At 47.2% G+C, this 24,728-nt stretch overlaps 1 protein-coding gene across 3 annotated transcripts in view; it reads left to right on the top strand.

The window, feature by feature from the left end:
• The first annotated feature begins 1,099 nt into the window (after positions 1-1,099).
• Positions 1,100-24,728, top strand: part of TRABD2A (TraB domain containing 2A) — a 53,187-nt gene continuing 29,558 nt past the window's right edge. For 2 of the 3 annotated variants that reach the window (XM_049652040.1, XM_049652037.1), the window contains exons 1-2: positions 1,100-1,394; positions 9,747-10,307. In XM_049652040.1, the coding sequence (XP_049507997.1) occupies positions 1,287-1,394; positions 9,747-10,307 (669 nt within the window). In that variant the 5' untranslated portion in view covers positions 1,100-1,286. The remainder of the gene's footprint in view (positions 1,395-9,746; positions 10,308-24,728) is intronic. The other variant, XM_049652039.1, reaches the window with a different exon arrangement.

Raw genomic sequence — 24,728 nt, 5'->3', positions numbered from 1 at the left:
TCGCTGACAAGCTGAACGGGTGTCGTTTGGAGACAGGAGAACCAACTCCGGAAAGCAACCCCCCACTGAAACTTAGAACAGGAAAAATCTAGCGATGTCACAAAAACACCTGAAGCCTAAACGTCTGTGAAATCAAAGCTGGAAAAACGTGGCTTCTAAAATACTCTTTACTGGAGTATTGCAAATGGGCGTCTGAGGCTCAGAAAACTCCCCCCATTGCGTGTAAATCTGGGCCTCTGCGTCTCCTCATTACCTTATGGCTCACAGTTTCCATCCGAGTCTCAAAATGGACAGGGACTTAACAATTAAGAACCCCTGCTACACCACTCAGTGATCACTCTGCAGTCTGGGCTGAACGTAAAGGTTGGTAAAGTGCACTCAGGGCTTGGGTAGGAGGTGGCAGAGGCTGGGCACAGCTAGTGGCTTTGATAATTTTTTCTTCCTGAAGGCTCAATGCTGTGAATAAGGCTTTAGGGGCAGAAAGGGAGCAAGTCCATTTTGCAGGCCTCCCATGTGTACCAAACAAGATGCTTTCCATAAGCATCCTTTCCATAAGCATGTCCTCACTTAACCTTTGAAGGAGTCCTTCGAGTTTGGTGTTCACATCCTTAATATTATTCCCCAACCCCCTTAAGACGACACCTAATGGAGTACTGGCTTTTGTGGTCCCGGATTTTAAGTGTATGCACACACAGACTATTCCCCTCTTTTAACAGACAAAACTTGTAGGCGATTTCCTTTGTTTAAATGAGCTTTCCTTTGAAAAATAGCCTGTCATTTGTTTCTTTGGTCTGTCTCTTGCAATCAAGAGCCACTCTCAGAACTGGCAGCATAAATACAGAGGTAAGGGTAGGAGCCAATGGGATTTGGCGGGGAGGTTGGAAGACAGTGCTGGGACTTCACTTTACCGTTCGGGTCGGCTCACGAGGTGGCCTGCGGCCCCGCCAGGGTTTGGGCGGGAGAAGCCTGGCCCCGGCTCCCGAGGCTGTCTCCGCGCGGGGCGGAGGGGCGGCGGGGTGGGGGGTGGGAGGTCAGGGCCCGGCCCCACGTGGCCGCCGCCGCCGCCCGCTCCCCGAGCCCCGCCCGGAGGCGGCGGAGCGAACTGCAGACGGAGCAGACGAGAGGCGCGGGGCTGCCGGCGAGCGCCCCGGTCCCCCGAGCCCCGAGCGCCATGGTGGGCGCGCGGCTAGTCCGCAGCTCCGCGGCCGCCGGCTAACGGGCGGGGCGGCCACCGCTGCCTCACTCTGTCCCTCCGCGTGCGGGGCCTCCGAGCCGCCGTGGGGAGGATGAGTCCCTGGGGCTGGTTCCTGCTGCAGACCCTCTGCCTCCTGCCCACCGGCGCAGCCCCGCGGCGTGGCGCGCCTGCCTCAGCCAACTGCGAGCTCAAGCCCCAGGTAGGGCGCGCGTCGGGTGCGGGCGAGGCGGCTTCCCCGCACCTCCCCTGGGTGGTTACCTTCCCAAGCCTGCGAAGCACCGAGCCCTCGGATCCCGAGCCACCTCCCCCGGCCGCGCCTTTTTGCTGGCGCGTCCCGCCGCACCCCGGGGTCCCCTTTCTGGAGGGAGCGCAGTCCCTCGGCCGCGTGAGACCCTGTCCCCAGCTCTCGCCATTGGTCAGTGCAGCCGAAGGGAGTCCCGGCGGGGTGTCCCGGGTCTCTCCAGCCTGCTTCGCGGGCATTCGGGGACCTTGGGTGGATGAGCTAAGACCGAGCGGTGCAGGAGGGACTTTGGCACATTTACTTTGCAAGTTTGTTCTGCCTTCTCATCCTTAGCGTTTAATTTCTCCTGCTCTTACCGAAATGGTAAGAGCGCCCTGCAGCTGCTTGCTTTAACCTTCGTAGAGTCAGTGCCTGAGTTAGAAGGGATTGCGGGGAGCTGAAGCCATCCCCCTTGTTTTACCGATCTGGGAAATTGAGGCTCAGAGAGGGACATTTGTGCCCCTGGTCACAGAGCGCATTCGCGAAGTAGCCACATCTGACAACCTCGCGTTCACGCACCGGCGCTTCCTTAGACATTCTCAGGGGGCGTTTTGCAAGTGAGCGGAACCCAGCCGAGGGAGTCCCAGTGACCTGCCCCGGTCCACCTCACCCTATGGGAGCAGAAGCCGAGCAGAAATCGGACAGGTCTAGCCTGGCTCTCTTTCGAGACCAAGGTTTTCTTCTCCTGATCAGTTTTCTTATGCTCGAAATTTTCTGTCGTTCTGAAGTTCTTTTTCTGAGCTCCGTGGCGGTTGAATTTTGTGAGTTTGTATTGGTGGGTCTGATTGCTGGGTCCCCGGAGCCGGGGAGGTGATCCTAGGCCCGTCCTTCGGGTGGTCTGTGTGCCCTCGGACACCAGGGTCGCCCCACCTTCGGTGACACCTGCGCAGCATCCGGGACTGTGTCACCTCTGGCTAGTGGTAATTTTATTCATCGTCCTAACCACAGGAAAGGAGAGGGTGACCTAATTGAGGCTTCCTGGTGCAGGGGGCTAACTGGGGAGCCACACTGATTTCCTTAAGGCATCCATCCTTCCCAGCTTTCCCTCCCGCAAGCAGGAGGCGTGGTGGCTGGAGAGGGACGTCGACACCAGGGAGAGTTTCGAACTCTTGCGTTGTGGCAGCGGCGCTCGTGTTATACAAAGCAGAAAGCCATCCTTTCCTATGAAAGCAAACGTTTTTCACTTTTGCAAAATCCACTCCAAATTGTAGTGTGACGAGTGAGTCGTGATAAAGTCTGTTTCTCTTGACTCTTGAACTTGTCCTCATGGCCTTTTTATTCTCTCAGTTCTCAAACTTTTTGGTCTCAGCACCCCTCCACGTTTTAAAAAAGTACTAAGGACTCCAAAGAGCCCTTTATGTATGTGGGTTGACGGACACATTAGTAAGACACAGGAATACATAAGCACACGTGCCATTAACAGTCACAGCAGTGACATTGGACACACCTGTAGCCTCTAGAAAGTTCTACGTGCACACCTGTGAGAGAATGACAGCGAGAGAGGAAAATACCTTATTATTATTATTTAAAAAGTTCTGACTCTACAGACTGCTTTGAAGGGCTTTGCGGACACCTACAGGTCCCGGGACCATATTTTGAAAATCTCTGAACTACTCTGGGAGCAAACGGTGTTATCCGGTGCCAAGGTCAGGTCAGTCAGTGGCAGGGCTGTATGCTTGACCTACGCTCTGGAGAGGGCACTGTGGGTGGGTGCTCCAGGAGGTTGTGGTCTTGAGATTGTAGAGTAAAGCTCTGGAATCCAGCCTCTAACCCACTATGTAGCATTTTGTGTCCTGAGAGCTGGTTTCAACTTTCGTTAATCATTATAGAGAGAGATCTTCCACACTGGCCTGTAACATGCTTCTTCCCATACTTCCACCTGATCTTTGCTCCTTTGTTTCACTGCATGGATTACAGATGTGTGTGTTAAAATCTCCAGTGATTCAACGGACAGAACTCGTAGCTTCTTGTGTCTGTCATCCATGGCCACCCATGCCTTTTTCTTTTAGGTTTAGAAGGGACATGTTGATAGTGTTTTTATTCTATTGAATCATAGTGTTAAATCACATGGCTTCATCTGTCTGGTAGCACGTGGTGGCCACAATTATGTTGAAATGAGGTAGTAGAACAATTTTGTTCTTTTTCTGTTGTGGAGACAAGACAGCCCTACCCCTGAGGGTGTCAGTATAAGGGGGACCGGGGCAGTGGCACCCATATGACCGGTGCAGCGGCCCGGGGGCTGGTGGGCAAAGGCAACGTGAGAGCTCCTTGGCCGTAAGCCCTGAAGACTTTTCTTTGAGCTTGTGCTCTACCCAAGGCCTGCCTGGTAGGGCACTGTCAGTGGTCGTCGGGGATGGTTGCTGGTGCAGAATGGGAGAGACAGTGCCTACTTGGTCAGAACAGAACTCTATTTGTTGAAGGAGCTCTACAAGACGAGGAGCATTTCCTTCAGAACACTTTAAAACCCCTGGCTTGAAAAAGCGGAAAAGACCCCCCTCCCCCCCCCTCCCCACCGCCCATGTTGTGTTACTTTGAAAAGACAGGATAGGGAAAGGTGGCAGTCTGAGGATTTAAAAACGTTGGTGTGGATCTATTTGGGCAGGTCCTGGGGCTAGGGAAGGGGAGCTGGACAGAGCCTCTGTAGATTCCGAGTCAGGGAGCACTCCTGTGCAGCTGTGCACCCACTAGGGTATTCATGGAGAAAGAAACTAGGAGACCAAGTAAAGTGTATTGCATGTTAAGGTCACATAATGTGATGTTTCAGACCCAGGGCTCAGGACCCAGTCTGCCTGGCTTCAAATCCACTTAGCCACTGCGGGACCTTGGGTATCATCATAAACCTCTCAAGGGCTCAGTTTCTGCACGTGGCAACGGCTAGCATCTTAATTAGTTGAGTATCTTCTTAGTGCCTTTCTTCCCATTTGCTCCTGAATGGGCAGGCTTTCGTCCCCACCGTGCCACTAAATTGTTCTTGCTTCGGCCCCAGTGTCTTCAGTGTTGTTCCATCCAGAGACCAGTTCTCAAAGCCTTGACTCATTTGGCTCATCAGCCACACTGAACCCCTTGCTTACATTGTCCTCCTTGAAGCACTGTCTTTGGTTGGCTTCCTACTCTTGATTTGCCAGCGACCTCGATGACCACATCTCTCATTCTCTTTTGCTGGCTGCTTTTCTTTCCCTTGACTTCGCAAGGTTAGATTATTTCTAGACCTTTTCCCTCCTAAATTACACTGGGCTCCTTGGAGATCTCATTCAGTCCCATGGCTTTAAATAACACATCTAAATGGTGACAGTACCTTGTTTTTAACCTCTGGCGCAGGCCTCTCCCAAAGTCCAGATTCATGCATCCGTCTACCAGCTCGACCTCCCCACTTGGTTGTCTGCTTCACATCTCGACTCAGCAGAGCCCAAGCCAGACTTCCAACCTTCCCCTCTGATCCCGTTTCATCTGCTCTCTCCTCTATCTTGGTTGATGGCAACTTTGTCCTTTGAATTAACCAACTCATCAGCAAGTCCCATTAGCTCTAGCTTCCAGACTATATCCAGAACATGATCACATTTCAGTTCTGTCACAACCACTGTGTTCTCATGCTTGGATTGTTTTGGTAACTTCCTGACTGACTTTCTTTCATTTGCCCTCATCCCTCTCTAGTCTGTTCGTCACGGTCGCCAGGGTGACCCTGTTCAGGATCAGCTCACACTGCCCCTCTCACAAACAGCTCTGGTGTGGCCTGGCCTTACTCACCACTCTGACTTCTCCTCCTGCTTTCCTTTTCCTTCATCCTGCTGCAGTTCTGATGATGTCCTCGCTAACACCTTTCTGCTTCAGGGCCTTTGCACTGCTGTTCCCTCCTCTTGGAGGGAAGGCTCTTCTCTCAGATAGATATCCCCCTGATTTGCACTCTTACCTCTTTCACAGCAAGATAAATCTCCTACCAGATGTTCAGTGATTTTGTTTATTTATTGAGAGAGAAAGAGACAGAGAGAGAGAGAGAGAGAGAGAGAGAGAGAGAGAGAGAGAGAGAAAGTGTGCACATGAGCGAGAGAGGGGCAGAGAAAGAGGGAGAGAGAGAATCCCAAGCAAGCTCCATGCTGTTAGCACAGAGCCCGATGTGGGGCTTGAACTCACGAAACCATGAGACCATGACCTGAGCTGAAAGCAAGCATTGGAGGCGTAACTGACTGAGCCACTCAGGTGCCCCCATTCAGTGATTTTCTGATCACCGTATTTAAGACTGAGTATCTCCTCCGCCAGTACTCCCTGCTCATGTTCTCCACAACAGATATCATGGACATACCCGAGGCGGGTACCTGTTTTTCACTCACCGTTGTATTTCTAGTGCCCTAGAATGCCCCAGTGCCTCATGCCCACAACAGTGGCTGGCATGTGTAAGCACAGCCTAAAGAATTGTGGAATGTGTGCACGTTGAACGCATGTCGTAGGAGCATTCATATGCAATGCTTAGATCGTCTCTGGAGCACAGTGAATATGTGATAACAGCCGCTGTTCTTAGTGTCCTTACTGTTATTACATGGCTGGATGCCAGCACCTGAGTCTTGTTTGTTTGCTTTTAATTTTTTTTAATGTTTATTTATTTATTAAAAAATTTTTTTGACATTTATTTATTATTGAGAGACAGAAAGAGACAGAGCATGAGCATGGGAGGGGCAGAGAGAGAGGGAAGCACAGAATTGGAAGCAGGCTCCAGGCTCTGAGCTGTTAGCACAGAGCCCGACGCAGGGCTCGAACTCACGGACCGCGAGATCATGATCTGAGCCGAAGTCGGCTGCTTAACCGACTGAGCCACCCAGACACCCCTGTTTGTTTTTTAAATATGAGCTGTTTTCAGCAAAAAGATTGTACAGCAACTCTATTTCTAGACTAATACTAATCGAAAAGGCAGCAATAAATAAATAAATAAAAATGGATACATATAGTTGAATAGATTTTGTTTAAAGAGAAGTGTAGATATTTTGAGGTAGGATGAGACTTTAGGGAGACTAAAGGCAGTGGGTAAAACAAAGCAAAACCAAACCAAAATGAAATCACGCCTTCCACTCTGCCTACCCCCCAATCTCAGCCGTGATCTTGCAGTATGGACTGGATTTTCCTGGGAATATATGTATTTAATATCAAAAGCTCCTAGCAGATGAAAATGAGTTAGGTGTCCATGGTTTTAATAATAACATTTTAGCTCTTGACTGTGTCTCCTGGTTGGAAAGTGGGTATACGTCCTTTGGGAGGCGCTGTAACTTGTGTGAGCAGATCCATTTTATAGGTTTGTGGTGCCCAGACATATCACCATTCAGGGCCCTTCAGTTATCGTTTCTTCCCAATAAAGTGAACAAATAAACCAAACTCCAAACTAAACCTCTACCTGGAAGGCTGCCTCTACCAAACCAGTTACATTTACAGGTAATTATTTTGTTATCAATTTTTTTTTATTTGAGAGAGAGAGAGAGAGAGAGAGAGAGAGCACAAGCCAGGGAGAGGGGCAGAGGGAGAGAGAGAGGGAGAAGCAGGTTTCACGTTCAGCTCATAGCCCAATGTGGGGCTCAATACAGGGCTCGACTTGGGGCTTGATCCTACAACCCTGGGATCGTGACCTGAGCTGAAATCAAGAGTTGGATGTTCAGCCAACTGAGCCACCCTGGTGCCCTTTGTTACCCGTTTTAAATGAACCAAAGCCATAACTGTCAGTCTCGGCTTTTGATTAGCATCTAGTTAACCAGTGTTTTTCTACTGGCTTGATGTAATTCTAACAGTGAGACACTGGACTGCTTAATTAGTTTTGGCAGCCATTGTTTTAGATGTAGAGTTTCCATTTGGCTTTTTGATGTGCTTAAATAACTCTGGGACATTCGTTACTCCATAAGCAGATGCCTGAGGGTTGGCTGGAGACCCTGGACGCGATTCCTCTCCTAATATTAATTCAATCATTAATAGGTATTAGAAATACATTCTTTCTCTCATTTCTTCATTCACTTAACAATTACCTGCCTAGTTTGTTTATTCCCATAACCTATGACAAGTTCTGTTATCTAACTCCTAAAGATGAAGAAATTGAGGTACAGAGAAATGAAGTGGCTTTTAAAAATCTCGGTGGGGTAGCTGAAATAGAAGCAGAATTTAGGCTTCTTTCACCCATTTGTGTGTTTTTAAAAAGGTGGGTGTGGGAGTGGAACTGTAACTTAAATACTTAAAAAATTCTTTTTAATGTTTATTTATTTTTGAGAGATAGAGAGAGAGAGAGAGAGAGCACAGCAGGGGAGGGGCAGAGAGAGGAAGACAGAGGATCCAAAGTGGGCCCCTCACTGACAGCAGAGAGCTCAATGGGGGGCCTGAACTCACGAACCATGAGATCGTGACTAGAGCCAAAGTTGGATGCCTAACCGACTGAGCCACCCAGGCACCCCGCAATTTAAATACTTAACGAAAAACAAGGTCACAGGCTGGGGACTAGTGAGATATGTTCTGTTTGGCTTGCATGGTGTATAAGAAAATGGAGGTTCCATTTTCCAATTGGAATATTTTATTTAAACTCAGGATTTCTAGTTGCTTTTGAAAAGCCCATTCTGGAGCACCGGGCCTATTCCCATGTGGCTCAGGCTGCTTATAGCCAATCGCCTTTATCCAGAGCTGTGAGCTCATTTGCTACTGATCTTCCCTGCCCCCCGCCCATTATCTCACCCCCAGGCCTTGTGTTTACCTGTCCACCTCTGCCTTCTGGGTGGTCAGAAGGTGGCAGGGGAATGGGAGGAGAAGAGGTTGAAGACTGTGAGAATGGGGAATGGGGCCCCTGTATCAACCAGCTCTCATCTGTCTTAGATTTTGAGATTCTGTGTAACATATCATTTGAAGACAAGTTGCTGTAGCTTCAACAATGAACATACAAATGCAAACACACCTGATCCTCATTGTTTGCAGATTTCACATTTGTGAATTAGGCTACTTTCTAAAATTGATCAATAACCCCAGTGCCTGTGGCACTTTCATGGGCAGACATGTGCCTGATGCACACACTGCCAGCTGAGGTGGAATAAATTGATACAGTGCTCTGTTTCAGCTCTTAGACAAGTTAACGAGTGAGTAAGTGTCCTTTTGGTGATCTACTTTATGCTACATTTTTTTTTTTTTTTGCATTTTTGTGGCGATCTCTCTGTTTAAAATAACCAGGCATAGATAGTATTGAGTGTTCCTAAGCACAAGGAGGCTGTGACGTGCCTCAGGGAGAAAATGTATGTGTTAGATGAGCTTCGTTCAGGCATGAGTTGTCATGCTGTTGGCTGTGAGTTCAATGTCAGTGAATCAGCAACACGTATTAAATAAGGTGTTTTTCAACAGAGCACATATAAAACAAGGTTATGCATTTATCTGTTGATGAACATTTTGTGACCAGAGGCTTGTAGGAACCTAACCCTTGGATTTCTCCTAGGAGCAGTGCTTCATTGTTTGGTACTTCAGTGTTTGTGATGACTTTGTAGAACATAACGGTGACAATAATGAAAACTGATTGTGAGCTGAAACTCCACAGTACAGGAGAACATCACACTTAAAAGACTGCTGAAATTAAAGCCTTTTGTAAAGGGAATGTATTCCATTTCTTTTCTGTAAACCCGGATTTTCACATTTCTGGGTTGCTTGGTTCATGGTTCACTTCATATCTGACTTTACGACTTGAAGTCCTCGAGGGCTACCCTGTGCCCTTCTTTGTCCAGGGTCTGTTACTAAACAGACACTTCGTAAATGCCTGCTGTTGAAACTGAGCTACTCAGGGGCAAAGGGCACGATGGCTTGGCCTCGGGTGGATGTGTACCACTGCTCAGCCTGGAAAACCACTGGGAGAGAATGGGCAGCCATGGAGAGCCACTGCTTTTGGGAATGTTGGATTTGAGATCTGAAGAAGCAGACACAATAGGTCTGCCTGCCCGGGAGGCAACAGTGTCTCCTCAGGTGTCCCCTCATCGGTACCAGCTGTGTCCTCAGAATCCCTTGAGAGTCCCCGCCTTATCTCCTGCCCCGTTCATTGCTAGGGCAAACGTAAAGACTGCTATCGCTTTTTCGACTTTAATCAACACTTTGGGGGGACAAAGGGAAAAGGCTGCATGGAGGACTCCTGCTGCTGGCAGGTGAATCTACCTGGACTCCAAAGTCTAAATCATACTTTGATCATTTTCCTCTCGCAGTGTGACTCGTCTCTCCCGTTCGTTTTCTCCTCCCAGCTTTCTGACTCTACATATCATGACTTAATGGCCTTTCTTTTCCCTTCAGCAGAGTGAATTGAATTCCTTCTTGTGGACCATAAAGCGAGATCCGCCATCTTACTTCTTTGGCACGATCCACGTTCCATACACCCGGGTTTGGGACTTTATCCCGGACAACTCCAAGGAGGCTTTTCAGCAGAGCAGCATTGTGTACTTTGAGCTGGACCTCACGGACCCCTACACTATCTCGGCCCTCACCAGCTGTCAGATGCTGCCGCAGGGCGAGAACCTCCAGGACGTGCTCCCCAGGGACATCTACTGCCGCCTCAAGCGCCACCTAGAGTACGTCAAGCTCATGATGCCCTCGTGGATGACCCCAGACCAGCGTGGCAAGGGGCTCTATGCGGACTACCTATTCAACGCCATCGCGGGGAACTGGGAGCGGAAGAGGCCCGTCTGGGTGATGCTCATGGTCAACTCCCTGACCGAAGTGGACATTAAGTCCCGGGGGGTGCCTGTCTTAGACCTGTACCTTGCCCAGGAGGCTGAGCGGCTGAGGAAACAGACTGGGGCCGTGGAAAAGGTGGAAGAGCAGTGCCATCCACTGAATGGGCTGAACTTTTCACAGGTAAGACTCTCTTTGCAAGAAGGACTTGGCATTTGATTGTGTGTGAGTTCACTGACTTATAATATAGGAGATGGTTCAGAAGGACAGTTGATCTGAAACTTGTCTTTGCTCAAGAATGTTATTCAGAGGATTAAAAAATAAGCCATAGAGCCAGTTATATCGTTTGTGTGTGTGTTACTGAGAGAGAAGAGGGTTTTTTTTCTTGTCATCCCAAAAAGTATTGACATACCTTTGTCACTTGTTTTAATTCAGGTCATTCATTAAGAAACTGCTTTGATGGGCATTGAGGAGGGCACTTGTTGGGATGAGCCCTGGGTGTTGTATGTAAGCAACGAATCATGGGAATCTACGCCCAAAACCAAGAGCACACCGTATACACTGTATGCTAGCCAATTTGACAATAAATTATTAAAAAGAAAAAAGAAGCTGCTTTGAGGGACACCTGGGTGGCTCAGTCAGGTAAGCACCCGACTCTTAATTTCAGCTCAGGCCATGATCTTGTGATTTGTGAGTTCGAGTCCTGTATGGGGCTCTGCACTGACACTGTGGAGCCTACTTGGGATTGTCTCTCTCTGCCCCTCCCCCCTCTCAAAATAAATAAACTTAAAAAAAAATCTATTTTTTTAAAGTTTATTTTTAGTGTGTGTGTGTGTGTGTGTGTGAGAGAGAGAGAGAGAGAGAGAGAGAGAGAGAGAGAATCCCAAGCAGGCTCTGTACTGTCAGTGCAGAGTCTGATGCAGGGCTCGAGCCACCCAGGTGCCCCTAAAATATCCATCCTTATTTATTTATTTTTTAAAAAGAAGCCGCATTGAGAGTATGTGGACAATGTGAATGTCAGACTGACTATCACAGGGTATGGCCTGGTTTGAAAATAATACTGGGCATGGCTGTTTTAGGTCACATTGGTCCCTTTGAGATCATTGCTGTCCCTGTTCAGGACCCTTCCCCCAGGGTATTCCTTTTGTAAGGCAGAGTTATATTCCTGTTTTCTGTCATTTATAGCCCCTCCCTCAGGACATTGGAATTTAGGTTCATATTCAAGAAGTTCTTCATTTCTCATAAGACAAGTAGCACTTTATTAAAGTGCCATTGTTTAATCGTTTTGGTGAAATTTGTTGTTGATGTTTTATAGCAGATTAGATACTTCTGGGGACAAATGAGAATTTTGCAATATGAAATAAGTATTTTTTACTTTAAAAAAATTTTTAATTGAAGTATAGTTGACATATAGTATTACATTAGTTTCAGGTATACAACATAGTGATTCGACAATTATATATATTACTAAATGTTCACCCCAATAAGTATGGTTACCGTGTGACCATACAAAGTTGTTACAATATTATTGACCATATTGAAATAAGTATTCTTGTTTTGCAGATATTCTTAGTGGTTGGCCTTGGGATGTTGGTCCTCAGAATAAAAGGACTTAGCATATCTAGGTCTTAGCAGATCTTGAAATGCTGAACTTGGGTTGTTACTTAAAGAACTTAAGGACATTCAACAGCCTAAAAATAGTGTTCCTGAATTGATAATAAAATTTGTAGGGAATTTAACTTACCTTGCTAAGAGTATATATTAAAAAATACTCAGGTACTAAAATATAGTATTTGTTTGGCACACTGAGATTTACAGACAAGATAAGGGACCAGTAATTCTCTGTATCTATCTCCTGGGGGAGTTTTCTCACATTATTTTGGAAACCTAAGAAGCTGATATTCTAACTTTTTCATTGTTTGCATTTATTATTATTTTAAAAGTTTATTTATTTATTTTGGGGGTGCCTGGGTGGCTCCGTTGGTTAAGCATCAGAATTCAGCTCAGGTCATGGTCTCCTGGTTGGTGAGTTCGAGCCCCACATTGGGCTCCATTCTGACAGTGTGAAGCCTGCTTGGAATTCTCACTGTCTCCTCTCTCTCTGCCACTCCCCTTCTCATGCTTTCTCTCCCCTCAAAATAAATAAATAAACAACTTTTAAAAAGTTCATTTATTTTAATTTTATTTTACATTTATTTATTTTTGATAGAGAGAGACAGAGCACAAGTGGGGAAGAGGCAGAGAGAGGAGACACAGAATCCAAAGCAGGCTCCAGGCTCCGAGCTGTCAGCACAGAGCCCGATGTGGGGCTGGAACTCCCAAACCGCGAGATCATGACCTGAGCCGAAGTCAGATGCTTAACTGACTGAGCCACCCAGGAGCCCTATTATTCATTTTGAGAGAGGGAGAGTGTGAGCAGAGGAGGGGCAAAGAACTGCGAGGGAGAGAGAGAGAGACAGAGAGAGAAAGAAAGAGAGAGAGAATCCCAAGCAGGTTCCACGATGTCAGTGGAGAGCCAGACAAGGGTCAACCTCACCAACCGTGAGATCATGACCTGAGCTGATATCAAAAGTCGGATGCTTAACCAACCAAGCCATCCAGGCGCCCAATGTCTGAACTTAATACAATGTTTTGTAAAAGGATAGTGCTTTGATCTGAAGTCTTATTGATTTTGACCATACAAGTTTGGAATCTATGACCATTTTTGCTTGGGCTTAAGCCCTCTTTCAAACTTCAAACTGGGAGGGGAAAAGGCTTGGCGGTAAATATATATCTGCTTGGCAGATAATATATCTCAAGATACCCTCAAAAGTATCTTTGAGGGAAGGTGTGTAGCACCATCTCTTAAGATAATACATTTAAGAGATATTTTAGGGCATGTAGTTATATACTAGAGTCATTTTGATTTCATAACACCTTCTTAACGTTCAGGTAGGTATTTAGTATTTATAAACTATTTTTTTTATAAGAACTTAAGGTTAAGCTAGTGAGGTTAAAGTTGTTTAAATTTAGGAGGAAAAATTATGACATTCCTAAAACTTTTTTTTTGGTTGGGGGTGTGTAACTTCCTGTGTTTCATTTATAAACAGTAAAATACAACCTTAGTGAACAGATCAATGACACTTGACATATACCTATATCCACTACTCAGATCGATTTATTGAACATTTCCATCACCCCAGAAAGTTAGTATCAAGTTTTTCCTGCAGCATAACTATACAGAAAAGTGCACCTGCTGAATTTTCACAAACACAGTCATGTGCCCAGCACTCAGGGCCAGGGCGGGAAACAGCAGCACTGGCTCCCCCGAAGCCCCTTGACCCCGATGTCTACTCCTCCCCCACACACCCCCAACCAGTCCCAGAGCCATTGTTCTGAAAGTCCTTGAGCATAAATTAGTTTGACTGTTTCAGAATTTCACATAAATGGAATTACGCAGTATGCTTCCTTTAGAGGTCTTGGCTTCTTTCGCTTAGCAATACCCTTGTGATTCACCATGTTGGTTGCTGTGTGTAGTTAGTTGTCCATTGTTCATTCTCGCTTCTGTGAGGAATTGAAGAATTCCAGCAGAGGCTTTGGGGTGGAGCCTGCTGGAGTCTCCCTTCTCAGTAAGTCCAGAGAACAGTAAGATCATCTGCATTCAATTTGATAGAAGACGAGCCTAACTCATTCCTTTGTTCCATTTCTTCTGCTCCATTTGAGGAGTGGTTGGTTCCTTCCTCCTTGTTCTCTGTAGCTCTGAAGGACGTTGGTGCCTGATTGCAAGGTGAGAGGGGGAGATGGCCAGGCCCACAGGCTCCTGAGCTACCTCTCCAACCAGCTGCCAGGAAGATGCAGAGGAGAGCGGGTCTTCCTTGAGGCCTGGGAGGAGCCCTGTGGGCCTTGGCTTCAGAGCTCCCACCCTCCTCTTGGATTGTAGGTTAGAGGCAGCTGGAGACTGAGGCATGGCTGAAGCTGGAGCGCTGTTCTGTGGGAGAAGCAGTGAACCCAGAGCCAGATGTGCTGGGGTGAGAATTCCTGCACCATCACCAGCATGAGACTTTATGCTGTCCCCTTAACTTCTCTGAACTTTGTTTTCTCATCTTTAAATGGGGAAAATAATATTTGCCCTCCCATCCTGTTGTCAGAAGCAAATAAAACAGTAAATTGGAAAATCATAAATACTATACAGATACAGAGGGAAAGAACCAACATGCAATGCCTTCTGTGAGCCAGGCCTCATTGGTAATATTGCATTTAATCTTCAGAACTTTACAGGATGGGTAGTGTCATCCTTGTTTTATAGATGAGAAAACTGAAGCTTAGTGGGATTAAGAGACTTGCCCATGATTACATAGCTAACAGATGGAGGAATTTGTGTTTGATTCCAGAAATGTGGAAGGTCATGGTGACTTTGAGTCTCCAACAGGTGTGGTGGTCAGTGTGAGACTCTGGGGTTTGGAGTCGCAGTGGAGGTTTCTGGACTTCCATTGTCTAACTCATTAACAACTGGCCACATGAGGCTCACTTCTGAGCACTTGAAATATGGCTGTGACTGAGGAAGTGAATTAAGGTTTAAAAACTGACAATTGATTCAATTATTATTCTAATAATTCTAATAATTGTGTTTGGAACAACTTGGGCATGTGGATCTCCTTTCTCGACTATAAATTTTATGAAAATGAACTACAGATCAAGTGTTTTTGATGAAAATTTAGTGTCCAAATTGAGATGTCAATTGAGTGGAAGATATGTAACAGATTCTGAAGACTAAGTATTACTAAAGAATGAATAACTTTTTCTATTGATTACAGGCTGAGATGATACTACTTTGGATGTAAAGTATTTCTTTTTTAATGCGGCTGCTGGAAAATTTAAAATCAGATGTGTGGTTCACACTATCTTTCTGTTGGACAGTGTTGATCCAGACTGATTCTGGATGAGTGTGTCTGAGGCTGATCCACTTGGAGGCCATGCTGCCTATGATGGGTCCCATGGCTGTTCCTTTGCCTGCGTACCTAGTCAGGGCTCGACACTGGGGAGCTTCTAAATGCCTATGGCTGCCCCTTCTAGTGTAACTGGCCTGCGGTCAGCTTTTTTCTATTGACTTGTGATGCTCTGTGTTTTTAGCGTATCAGTGCAGACACATACGTACACACGGACCCACGCCCGTATGCACGTACCTTCTGTTTCTGCACTTTCTATTTTGTTCCATGGATCTGTTTGCTTGTTTCTGTATCAATATCACATTCTTAGTGACTGGATTTAAATCTTTGATAATGATGTCACTTTCTTTAATGATTTTTAAAATCATTTTGATTATGATTTTTTAACTTCCAGATCAATATGGGAAGAACTGACATTTTTCCTCATGTTAAGTCAACTAATCCGTGGACATGCTAGCCTTTCCATTTATCTGATTATATTTTAATCTTTTCTTATTTTGTAGAATTCTTGATTTAGATTTTGCTCAAGTCATAAGTTTATGCATTATGTTTAATAAGAATTTTGCTGGTGTAAAGACTCTCTTTGCAATATATTTTCTATCTGGTTACTAAGTTTTATACCAGTTTAACTACTGAGTTGAAATCGTGTATTCTAACAATGGTAGTTGATCCTCTTGCTTTCGTAGTGACCAGAAATAGAACTGATAAATAATTATTTTGTCTCCACCTTTCTGCAGTTGGTCTCGTTTCTTTTTCTTGCCTTGATGTGTTGGTTAGGATACCTAGGACAGCATTAGGTAGTAGTAATAAAAAAGGGCATTCTTTCTTTCTCTAACTTGAAGGAAATGGCTTTACTATTTCACCATTAAATATGATGCTGGTAGTTGATTAGTCTTTCTGATATGAATGAAATGTCCTTGGATTTCTGTTTTACTAGAATTTTATCAGAAGCACTTGTTATTAGTGGAAGCAGTTTTTGAGTTTTATTAAGATCTTTTTTTGTCTGATTTTTTTAAAAAATTGAGATGTAATTGACATGTAACATTAGTTTCAGATGTATGACATAATGATTCAATGTTTGTAAGCACTGTGCAACGATCACAATAAGTCTAATTAACATCTGTCATCGTACGTAGTTACAAACCTTTTTTTCTTGTGATAAGGACTTTTAAGATCTGTTCTCTTAGCAACCTTCAGTGATGTCTTGATCTTGTGGCTTTCTTTGTTCCTCTATCTATAGACTTATCCCTGCCCAGCTGGCCCTAAACTTCAAACACCAGGGTGTGAGTTTACTAGGAGTTATTCTCTTAAGCCACCCGTTCCTATATTCATTTAGTCAACACATCCATTGATTTCCTGCTGAGCATGGTGCCATGTAAAAAGAGTAAGATGTAATCTGGTTGTTGCTTCCCAGAACTTGAGGTCTTTATGATAACAGGCGATCAGCTTCTCGAGGCAGGATTCATCACTGTTTTCCTAGGACTTAGCACCATAGCCTGCCCTTAGTAGATGCTTAGTGAGCTTCTGTGTGGAAAATGACCGAAGTCCTCTCTCTGTTCTAGATCCTTTGACTTTTCCTACTTCTCCCCCTTCACCTCTCCCTTACTACCTGAGAGCTAATTGTTCCCTTCAGCGATCTGGATTTGGCATAAGGGAAAGGATGCTTCCTTCCTGTCCGTGGATTTGCTCTTGCCATCTCAGGGCAGATGCCTGCTTCCCGTTTCAGTATGGAGTCAGGTTACGATGCCTGTTCTCGTTCACCCAGAGTTTGTGTCTGCTTGGTGTTAGCAGCTGCACTGCCATTCCTTATGTGCAGAAAGCAATTGAACTTGCAGCCGGAGGCTTAGTGATGCAGGGCTCACCTGTGAGTCCCCTCCCTTCCTTCCCAGCTGCAGAGGTGGGTTCACATTAGAGACTTAAAGAATTCCCTAGAGAAATGATCTTTCTAAATCCTATTTCCACAGCCACACACCACCAGGCATCTGTGCACAAGCTGTAGGCATAGGGTGCCGTCTGTCTGCTTCCTTTGAGGGATTGACCAGAACAAATCTGTCTGACCACAGGATTCTTCTGCCAACTTCCCAGTGATGGACTGGATGTCACTGTGGACTGGGGTGGGAATTCGGGACAGCCCCAGTCTTCTCAGCATTAGAGTCTGTCCCTTGGGACCTGGCCACATCTGTGTTTGGGGTCTGAGTCACGGAATCCAGGAGTTAATATGAGCCAAGCCCGTAGGTCCGGGTTTGCCCTCTGCTTCCACATGTAAAGCCTGCAACTTTGAGCTCTTCGTATCCCGACCTACTGAAGTCAGTTGGATGTAAAAGTCTGTTGTAAACCCCAGAGTGCTCTTCAGATGATGCATAAGCATGCTAATGATCTGAATTGCTGTTGTACAGAATCATTTCTGTTACTGTTTACTCTTGCCAATAGATGGCACTAACATATTTCATATTTGCCTTTTCACCTGTCACTTCTGCTGTCCCTTTCAGTAGTAGGTGTCACTGCTGGTTTTTGCCCTGTACCCCTAGGACCCTAACAACTCGCTTTGCTAAAAAGCCTTTCTTCCCCCCCCCTCCCCCCCCCCCCCCAAAAAAAAGTGAAACCTTAAACAATGGTTTGGGCCCAGTGGTTTTTCGAGTGTTATGAAAAAGTGCATTTCTTGAGTCACAGTTTTGGGGTGTTGGGAAGATGGGGATTTTTCTTCTTTGGAGCAAGTTCTCTTTAGGTGGATCAGTTACAGGGTGCCTGGATGGCTCAGTTGGTTAATCATCTGACTCTTGATTTCAGCCCAGGTCATGATCTCACAGTTGTAAGATCGAGCCCCCAATTGGGCTCTGTGCTGGGTGTAGAGCCTGCTTAAGATTCTCTCTCTCTCTCTCTCTCTCTCTCTCTCTCTCTCTCTCTCCCTCTCTCTCTCTCAAAAAAAAAAAAAAAATAGATGGATCAGTTATCTAATAGAAGAAACCATGGCTCTAGGATGGGGCTCTGTCCCAGGCAGGGCAGAGTGATGGAGGCAGCCCCTGGCAGGGCAGATTTCTAGAAAGATGCCATCCATGTGTCTCCATCTCAGGCTATTAAGGGCCAGGTGGATGTAGGAGAGGTATGAGCTGGGGAGGCACTTGCTGGTCTGAGAAAGCCTCCTGAGGATGTAGGGTCAACATTCCTTAGGAGGGTGTGGACCCGCCAGGGCTAGGATAGCCCAATCCTAGGAAAGCCTGGGGATACCTTGTTTTGTACTTTGTAGGCCTCTCCACAGGTCCCTGTGCCCAGAGGCCACGGCAAGAGTGCCATGGTGCATCAGCAAGCAGAGGCCCCGCTGGGGTCACTTTCCTGTTGGAATAAACCTGGTGTAGGGCCAGGGGTCTTGTAGAGACTAGGCAGGGCTGGCCTGGGCTCCCCAGTTTCCTGTTTTCTCCCCCTAAGTACTAACCAAGCCCAACCCCGCTTAGCTTCTGAGATCAGATGAGATTGGGCGTCTTCAGGGTGGTATGGCTGTAGACTCTGGTTTTCTAACCCAGTTCCGCTGAGTGCTAACACCTGCCAGATTCACAGGTCTGATTTGCTGAGGGAGTTCCTGCTCCCTAGTCATGAACCGCAGTAAAAGCAGATGGTTTCATCTTTGAAACTGATCATGATAATGATGGGTGACTTTCCTGCATTTTCCATAATTGAAATGGAATGTGTTTGGACTGGCATGTTGGAGGGGCTCATGAGTGGTTATAGGATAATAGGTGGGCTACTGCTGAACATGTCAGTGAGGCCAATGCGAGACAGTGAACTTGCAGGTACCGTGGCCAAAATGGGATACAACATGAGTGTATGCTAATTACTTTAAAAATTAAATACAGGGGCGCCTGGGTGGCGCAGTCGGTTAAGCGTCCGACTTCAGCCAGGTCACGATCTCACGGTCCGTGAGTTCGAGCCCCGCGTCAGGCTCTGGGCTGATGGCTCAGAGCCTGGAGCCTGTTTCCGATTCTGTGTCTCCCTCTCTCTCTGTCCCCCCCCCGTTCATGCTCTGTCTCTCTCTGTCCCAAAAATAAATAAACGTTGAAAAAAAAAATTGAAAAAAAAAAAAATTAAATACAGCCTTTCTGTGTCAAGACCAGCATGTTAAATTCACATTATGTCCAGTCTTTTGTGCTTGTGAGATAAATCAGTCTTTTGCTTTTTTACATTCTTTTCCCAATTCTGTTCTGTAATATTTTCATGTTCTTATGCATAGCTGGGCGAAGTGCTGTAGTTGCTGTAAATGCCCTAGGAGCCTGTGACATCTAGTCCCTGAGTCACCCTTGTGCCTGCTTGCACACAGGGCATCAGCATAGCTATTGTGATGGGCATGGTCTTCAAACATTTGAAGTCCAGGCTGGACCATTAGCTCTCCCGGGCGGGGATCTTCCATGGCATTTCTTCACCTTGGCCATTTACTGGCCATTTAGTAAAGTCTCCCTTTACTTCCTTATTTCTGGACCAGGAATAGGAAATTGAATCAACTGTGTACCTTATGGCTGGCTGTGATTTTCACGAACTTCTAGACGCAGTTTCCACCTGGGAGCAGGCCTGCTCAGGATTTGAGTCTTTTTTTTGTTTTTTTTTTTATGGCTAGTCTTTATTTGGGACACATTTCTTTCAGCACTCAGCATACTCAGTGTGGGTTGGGCACTCTGTTTCTTATTTTAGGGACCCAGAGATAAAGCTGGTGGTGATCCTGCCATCCCCTGGCTCTGGGCTGCTTCTCTAAAGTCCAAAGTGAACTTTAGAAAAATTAGGTATTTTTGTACACCTGCATGGATACCGCATGTGCTCCTGGGGTTCTGGCTTCAGCCGGCTCTGACCCTGCTCTGCTGCCTTTGGAGTCCTAAGAGAAGCACTTCAAGGGATGCTGCAGCCTTATTTTGGCCCCATGTCCCTGCCTCCTGCCTGGGAGCAGGGAACCCCTTTGACACCCAAGAAGCAAGTTCTTCCGTGGTGGATCAGCTCCAGGACACCCCTAGACTCTAGGAATGATTCCCAGCATGCCACTCAGAGAGTGTGAGCCCTGTCCCTCCTCCAGAGTCCACCTCCCAACACGGCTGGGTCAGGCAGTCTACCCTGCTTGGAGAAGATGGGGGAAGGAGGGGGGAAGGAGCTGGGTGGAACTGGACGAACTCTTCCCCGGGACGATCCAAGGAGCCAGTCGAAGTCTCAGTATGATGAGGTACTCTGTGGCCCAGCGATGAAGCGAGGCTGCCCTGGACTCTGGAGGTGGATGTTGGTGGCATCGTGTAATGCCACACCTTGGACACTATGGCACTTCTCTGCTTTTCCTATATCCCTCCTGCCACGTTTTGTGCTGTCCTTCCTCCCCACACTCTTCCATGAGGCCCTTCCTTTCTATTCATGGTCAGTCAGGCCTTGAAAGGGACCGAGTGGGGCTTTGGTGGCAGCCTCAGCAAAGGCTGTGGAATCATAAAACGTGGATGACCACACGAGAGAGCTGAGGGGTCTCATTACCCCATCCCTGCGTCCTCTGCATGTACCCTGGTATGTTGGGGGCCCCACTGAAGTCCCAGACAGCACAGAGTGTCCCCGGAGCTGTCCCTTCCCTGAGAAGTCAGTCAGCAGCACCCCACGAGGGTATTCTCTTCAGTGATAAGCAACCTTGCCCACCCAACATACCTGCCAAGAGCAGAGGCTTACCTGGAAGGGAGTAGGGAGGCAGGGGCATGGGGCAGAAACGAGTCTGCAGTATCCCTTGAAGTATTAGAGTATCATTGACTATATTCCTTATGCTGTGCCCTTCATCCCCAATGACTTATTCATTCCATAATCGGAAGCCTGTATCTCCCATTCCCCTTCACCCATTTTGTACCTCTTCCCCTCACACCTTTCCTCTGGCAACCATCAGTTTGTTTTCTGTTAGATGTCCTGGCTCTTGGTAGGTAACCACCTAAAAAATGAACACACTGTGTCATACAAATAGGACTTAGCTGTGAGGCAGGCAGGTCACCAGGGCTACCTGTTCCTACTACTCATGTAGCATGTTTAGGCCAAACTAGTGGCTCTCAGAGTGGGGCCCTGGGCCAGTAGCATCGGCATCATTAGGAACTTGTCGGTAATGCAACATTTCGGGCCCCATCCCAGATTCCTGAACTGGAAACTCTGGGGCTGAGGCTCAGCAATCTGTGGTCTAACCAGCCCTTCAGGCGATTCCGATCCACACTCAAGTTTGAGAACCTCCGTTTCTGTTCTTGGTCACCATTCTGGTCCGTATTCTTGAATCACCTCTGGAAGTTACCTCAGGTTGCAGAAGCTCCTTTTCTCCTGAGGTTACTGGGCAATTGCTCATTTGCTACCTTGTGGCAGCTGTTGAATGATCAGATTTATGGTGATTTAATTTTTACAGTGGTATTTAGCTTTCCATGTGTTTATCTCATGTCCTGAACTCGCACAGAAACTCCTAGAGAGCAAGGATCTTGATTTACCTTTTTAAAAATATATATTAATTTATTGATTTGAGAGAGCACAAGTTGGGGAGGGGCAGAGAGAGAGAATCCCAAGGAGGCTCTGCACTGTTGGCATAGAACCCGGCGCGGGGCTTGATCTCACGAACCATGAGATCATGACTCGAACTGAAACCAAGAGTTGGACACTTAACTGGCTGAGCCACCCAGGTGCCCATGGTTTACCTTTTTTAAATGAGTCTAGCTCAGCGTCTTCCAGTGACAGTTGCTAATCACTGGCTGCTACTTGAAGGCTGCTGTTTTCTCATCACTCCAGCAGGCCAGACTGCCTGAAGCAAGTGAGCCTTGGCATTAACTCTGCTGCTTGTTTCCATCTTTACCCTGACTTTACCCACTTTGTTCATCCTCCCAGAGTAACTTCCTTCCTGCCACCTGGGCAGGGATGCTGGTCACATAGTAATGGCAGTGTGCCTCTCCCAGATCCCCCGTGAGTGAGTGAGAAGTGCAGGTTAAATACACCTCATGAGGGCCGCGTGGGCGTGTGTTTCTAGGCTGTGGGGTATCCTAGAGGGCCTCCCCTTCCTTTCAAGAGGGGTTTCCAATTCTGTGGTGAGGTTTTATAGCTTCTCTCCAGACCAGTCTTGAACTTTAGGGAGAACCGTAGAGATTGAAGAGCTTAAAAATGAAGGTGCCCTCCCGGCCCTCAGTTGCTGGCCGCAGAAGTGGGCCCACTGCAGGTGGCGTGGTTTCTGGACGTGGCCTTGGCTAGAGGAGACTGGCCTTTCTCCTCCCCTCTCTGGGGCCATTGTGGTGAAATGGTCACCAAGGAATGTGATTGATGTGACTGATTATTTGCTAAATGTTATCCGGGCGACTTTGATATTGAGCTGGATTTTTCAAGGGGAGGCAAGGATTCAGACAGGCAGCGGAAAAAGGGAGATGTTTCTTTTTTTTTTTTTAAGTTTATTTATTTTTGACAGAGAGAGAGGCAGAGAATGAACAAGGGAGAGGCAGAGAGAGATGGAGACACAGACTCGGAAGCAGGCTCCAGGCTCTGAGTTGTCAGCACAGAGCCTGACGCGGGGCTCGAACTCACAAACTGCGAGATCATGACCTGAGCTGAAGTCAGATGCTCAACCAACTGAGCCACCCAGGCACCCCAAAAGGGAGATGGTTCAAATGGGCCAAAGGTGCAGGCAAACCTGGGGAAAAGCAGGCTGTGTTGGCCCGGTGGTGGCAGGGTGGGCGGGCTCCGTGCGCATTTGTGTAGGGGTGGGACGGAAGGCGAGGCCGCAGAGGGTTTGCGTGTGAGGCTGGGAAACCTCCATGTGCACTGAGGGGTTGTCAGGAGGAGGTGGGAGCACCAAGAGGAGTGTCACAGGTCAGCGCATCTGGCAGCTGAGTGTGGGCTGGAGAGGGCTGCGACCCCCCCGTCGCTACTGCGGGGTGTTAGAGTTAGCCTCTTGGCTCAGAGCTTCAGCCGTGTTGGTCCGGGGCCCTGGGCCATCAAGAGGAAGACACTGTGAGGCTGGGAACTGTGGTCTCTATGGACTAGAGTTTGCTCTACAAGGGAAAACTGACATGGAGCTGGTAACGGATATTGGAAAAAATACAAAATAAGAGAACGTCCAGGAGCAGGCCAGACTCTAGAAATAATACGGCCTGTAGCCATTTAGATGAAGTGCTTACCACTTATGCCTAATTAGCCTCAGTAACAGTTCTGAGTGTGGTTAAGTGGGTGCAGTTAGCTTTATTATGCTTTTAGTTGGGTTCTTCATCTGATTCTTCTTGAAGCTTGTTTGTTTTGTCAGAACTTAAAAAAAAATTTTTAATGTTTATTCATTTTGGAGGGACAGAGCACCAGTAGTGGAGGGGCAGAAGAGAGGGAGACACAGAATCCGAAGCAGGCTCCAGGCTCTGAGCTGTCAGCACAGTCTGATGTGTGGCTCAAACTCTGACCGGCAAGATCATGACCTGAGCGGAAGTCGGATGCTTAACCGACTGAGCCATCCAGGTGCCCCTGTTTTGTCTGAACTTTAAAACACATAAAGGAAAATTAACTTTCAGGGCAATAGAAGTAAAAAAATGGAGATTTCTAGGGCGGGGCTGAGATAGTCTGGAAGTGCTTAGCAGAGGTGGTAACTTTCATTAGGCCTTGGAGACCAGAGGTTGGTATTTGTTCTTATTGTGACCTCAGCATCGTGTGGGATTTGGGGGAAGGAGATATAGGAATTGGCTTGGGCTGCCATCCCAGAATACCGCACACAGGGAAATTTAAACAGAAGAAATTTATTTTCTCGCAGTTCTGGAGGGCCAATGTACCAAATCAAGGTGCCGCCCAGCTGGTTTCCGGTGAAGCCCCTGTCAGCTTGCAGATGGTCTCCTTCTTGCTGTGTTCTCACATGGCCTTTTCTGTGTGTGGGGAGGTGGGTGTGTGGGGTGTGGTTGGGGAATTGCTCTGGTGTCTCTTCCTGTTCTTATAAGGACTCCAGCCCTATCAGATCAGGGTCCTATCCTGATGGCCTCACTGAACCCTAATTACCTCCTTAGAGGCCCTGTCTCCAAATACAGGCACATTGGGGGTCAGGGCTTCATCATGTGAATTCGGGGGTTGGTGGGTGGGTCACACAGTTCAGTTGTAACAGGAGGCCCGTGTTGCTTAGCCATCTATCTGGCATCAGGGCAGGATGTGGACTGGGTGGAAAGGAGAGAGCGGTCAGGAGACCTGACCAAGGATAGGAGGAGAGGAGAGGCGTGGAGGACGTTGAGAGGGTGGCCGCCAGAGAAGAGAGGGAGGGCCTGGTCGGCCTGGTGCATTCTTTCAGGTCTCTCCATGTTCTCTCCTGGTATTCAGGAGCCAGCATCATTTACAAAAGGATGCTTCTTCAGGCTGGAGTGTCACTGAAGTTCAGTTTCTTTTGTCCTCATGCTTGAGTCCTTTTGCTGCAAAGAGCTCACATCCAAGTTCTTAGAATCACTCCCCCCCCCCCCCCCCCCCCCGCGGAAAGCAGACTTCAATGTTCAAAGAAGTGTGTGGAGGCTTTACCTCCTACGTCAGGCAGCATCTATTAACATTGACAGGAAAAGGAGCAGGATTTCTCACCATCTTCCTTTGAGGGACCAGTCTAGACTATTCCATGGGAATAGTCCCCTTTCAGGTAAAGAAGGAGGAGTTTTACAGAGTGGCTGGGAAGGGAGAAAATAAATGAGCTTGAGGAGGGCGTCCCCACTGCCTCCAT

The sequence above is a fragment of the Panthera uncia genome (genome assembly GCF_023721935.1).
Source record: "Panthera uncia isolate 11264 chromosome A3 unlocalized genomic scaffold, Puncia_PCG_1.0 HiC_scaffold_12, whole genome shotgun sequence".
Lineage (NCBI taxonomy): Eukaryota > Metazoa > Chordata > Mammalia > Carnivora > Felidae > Panthera > Panthera uncia.
This window is presented reverse-complemented; position numbering and strand designations above follow the sequence as displayed.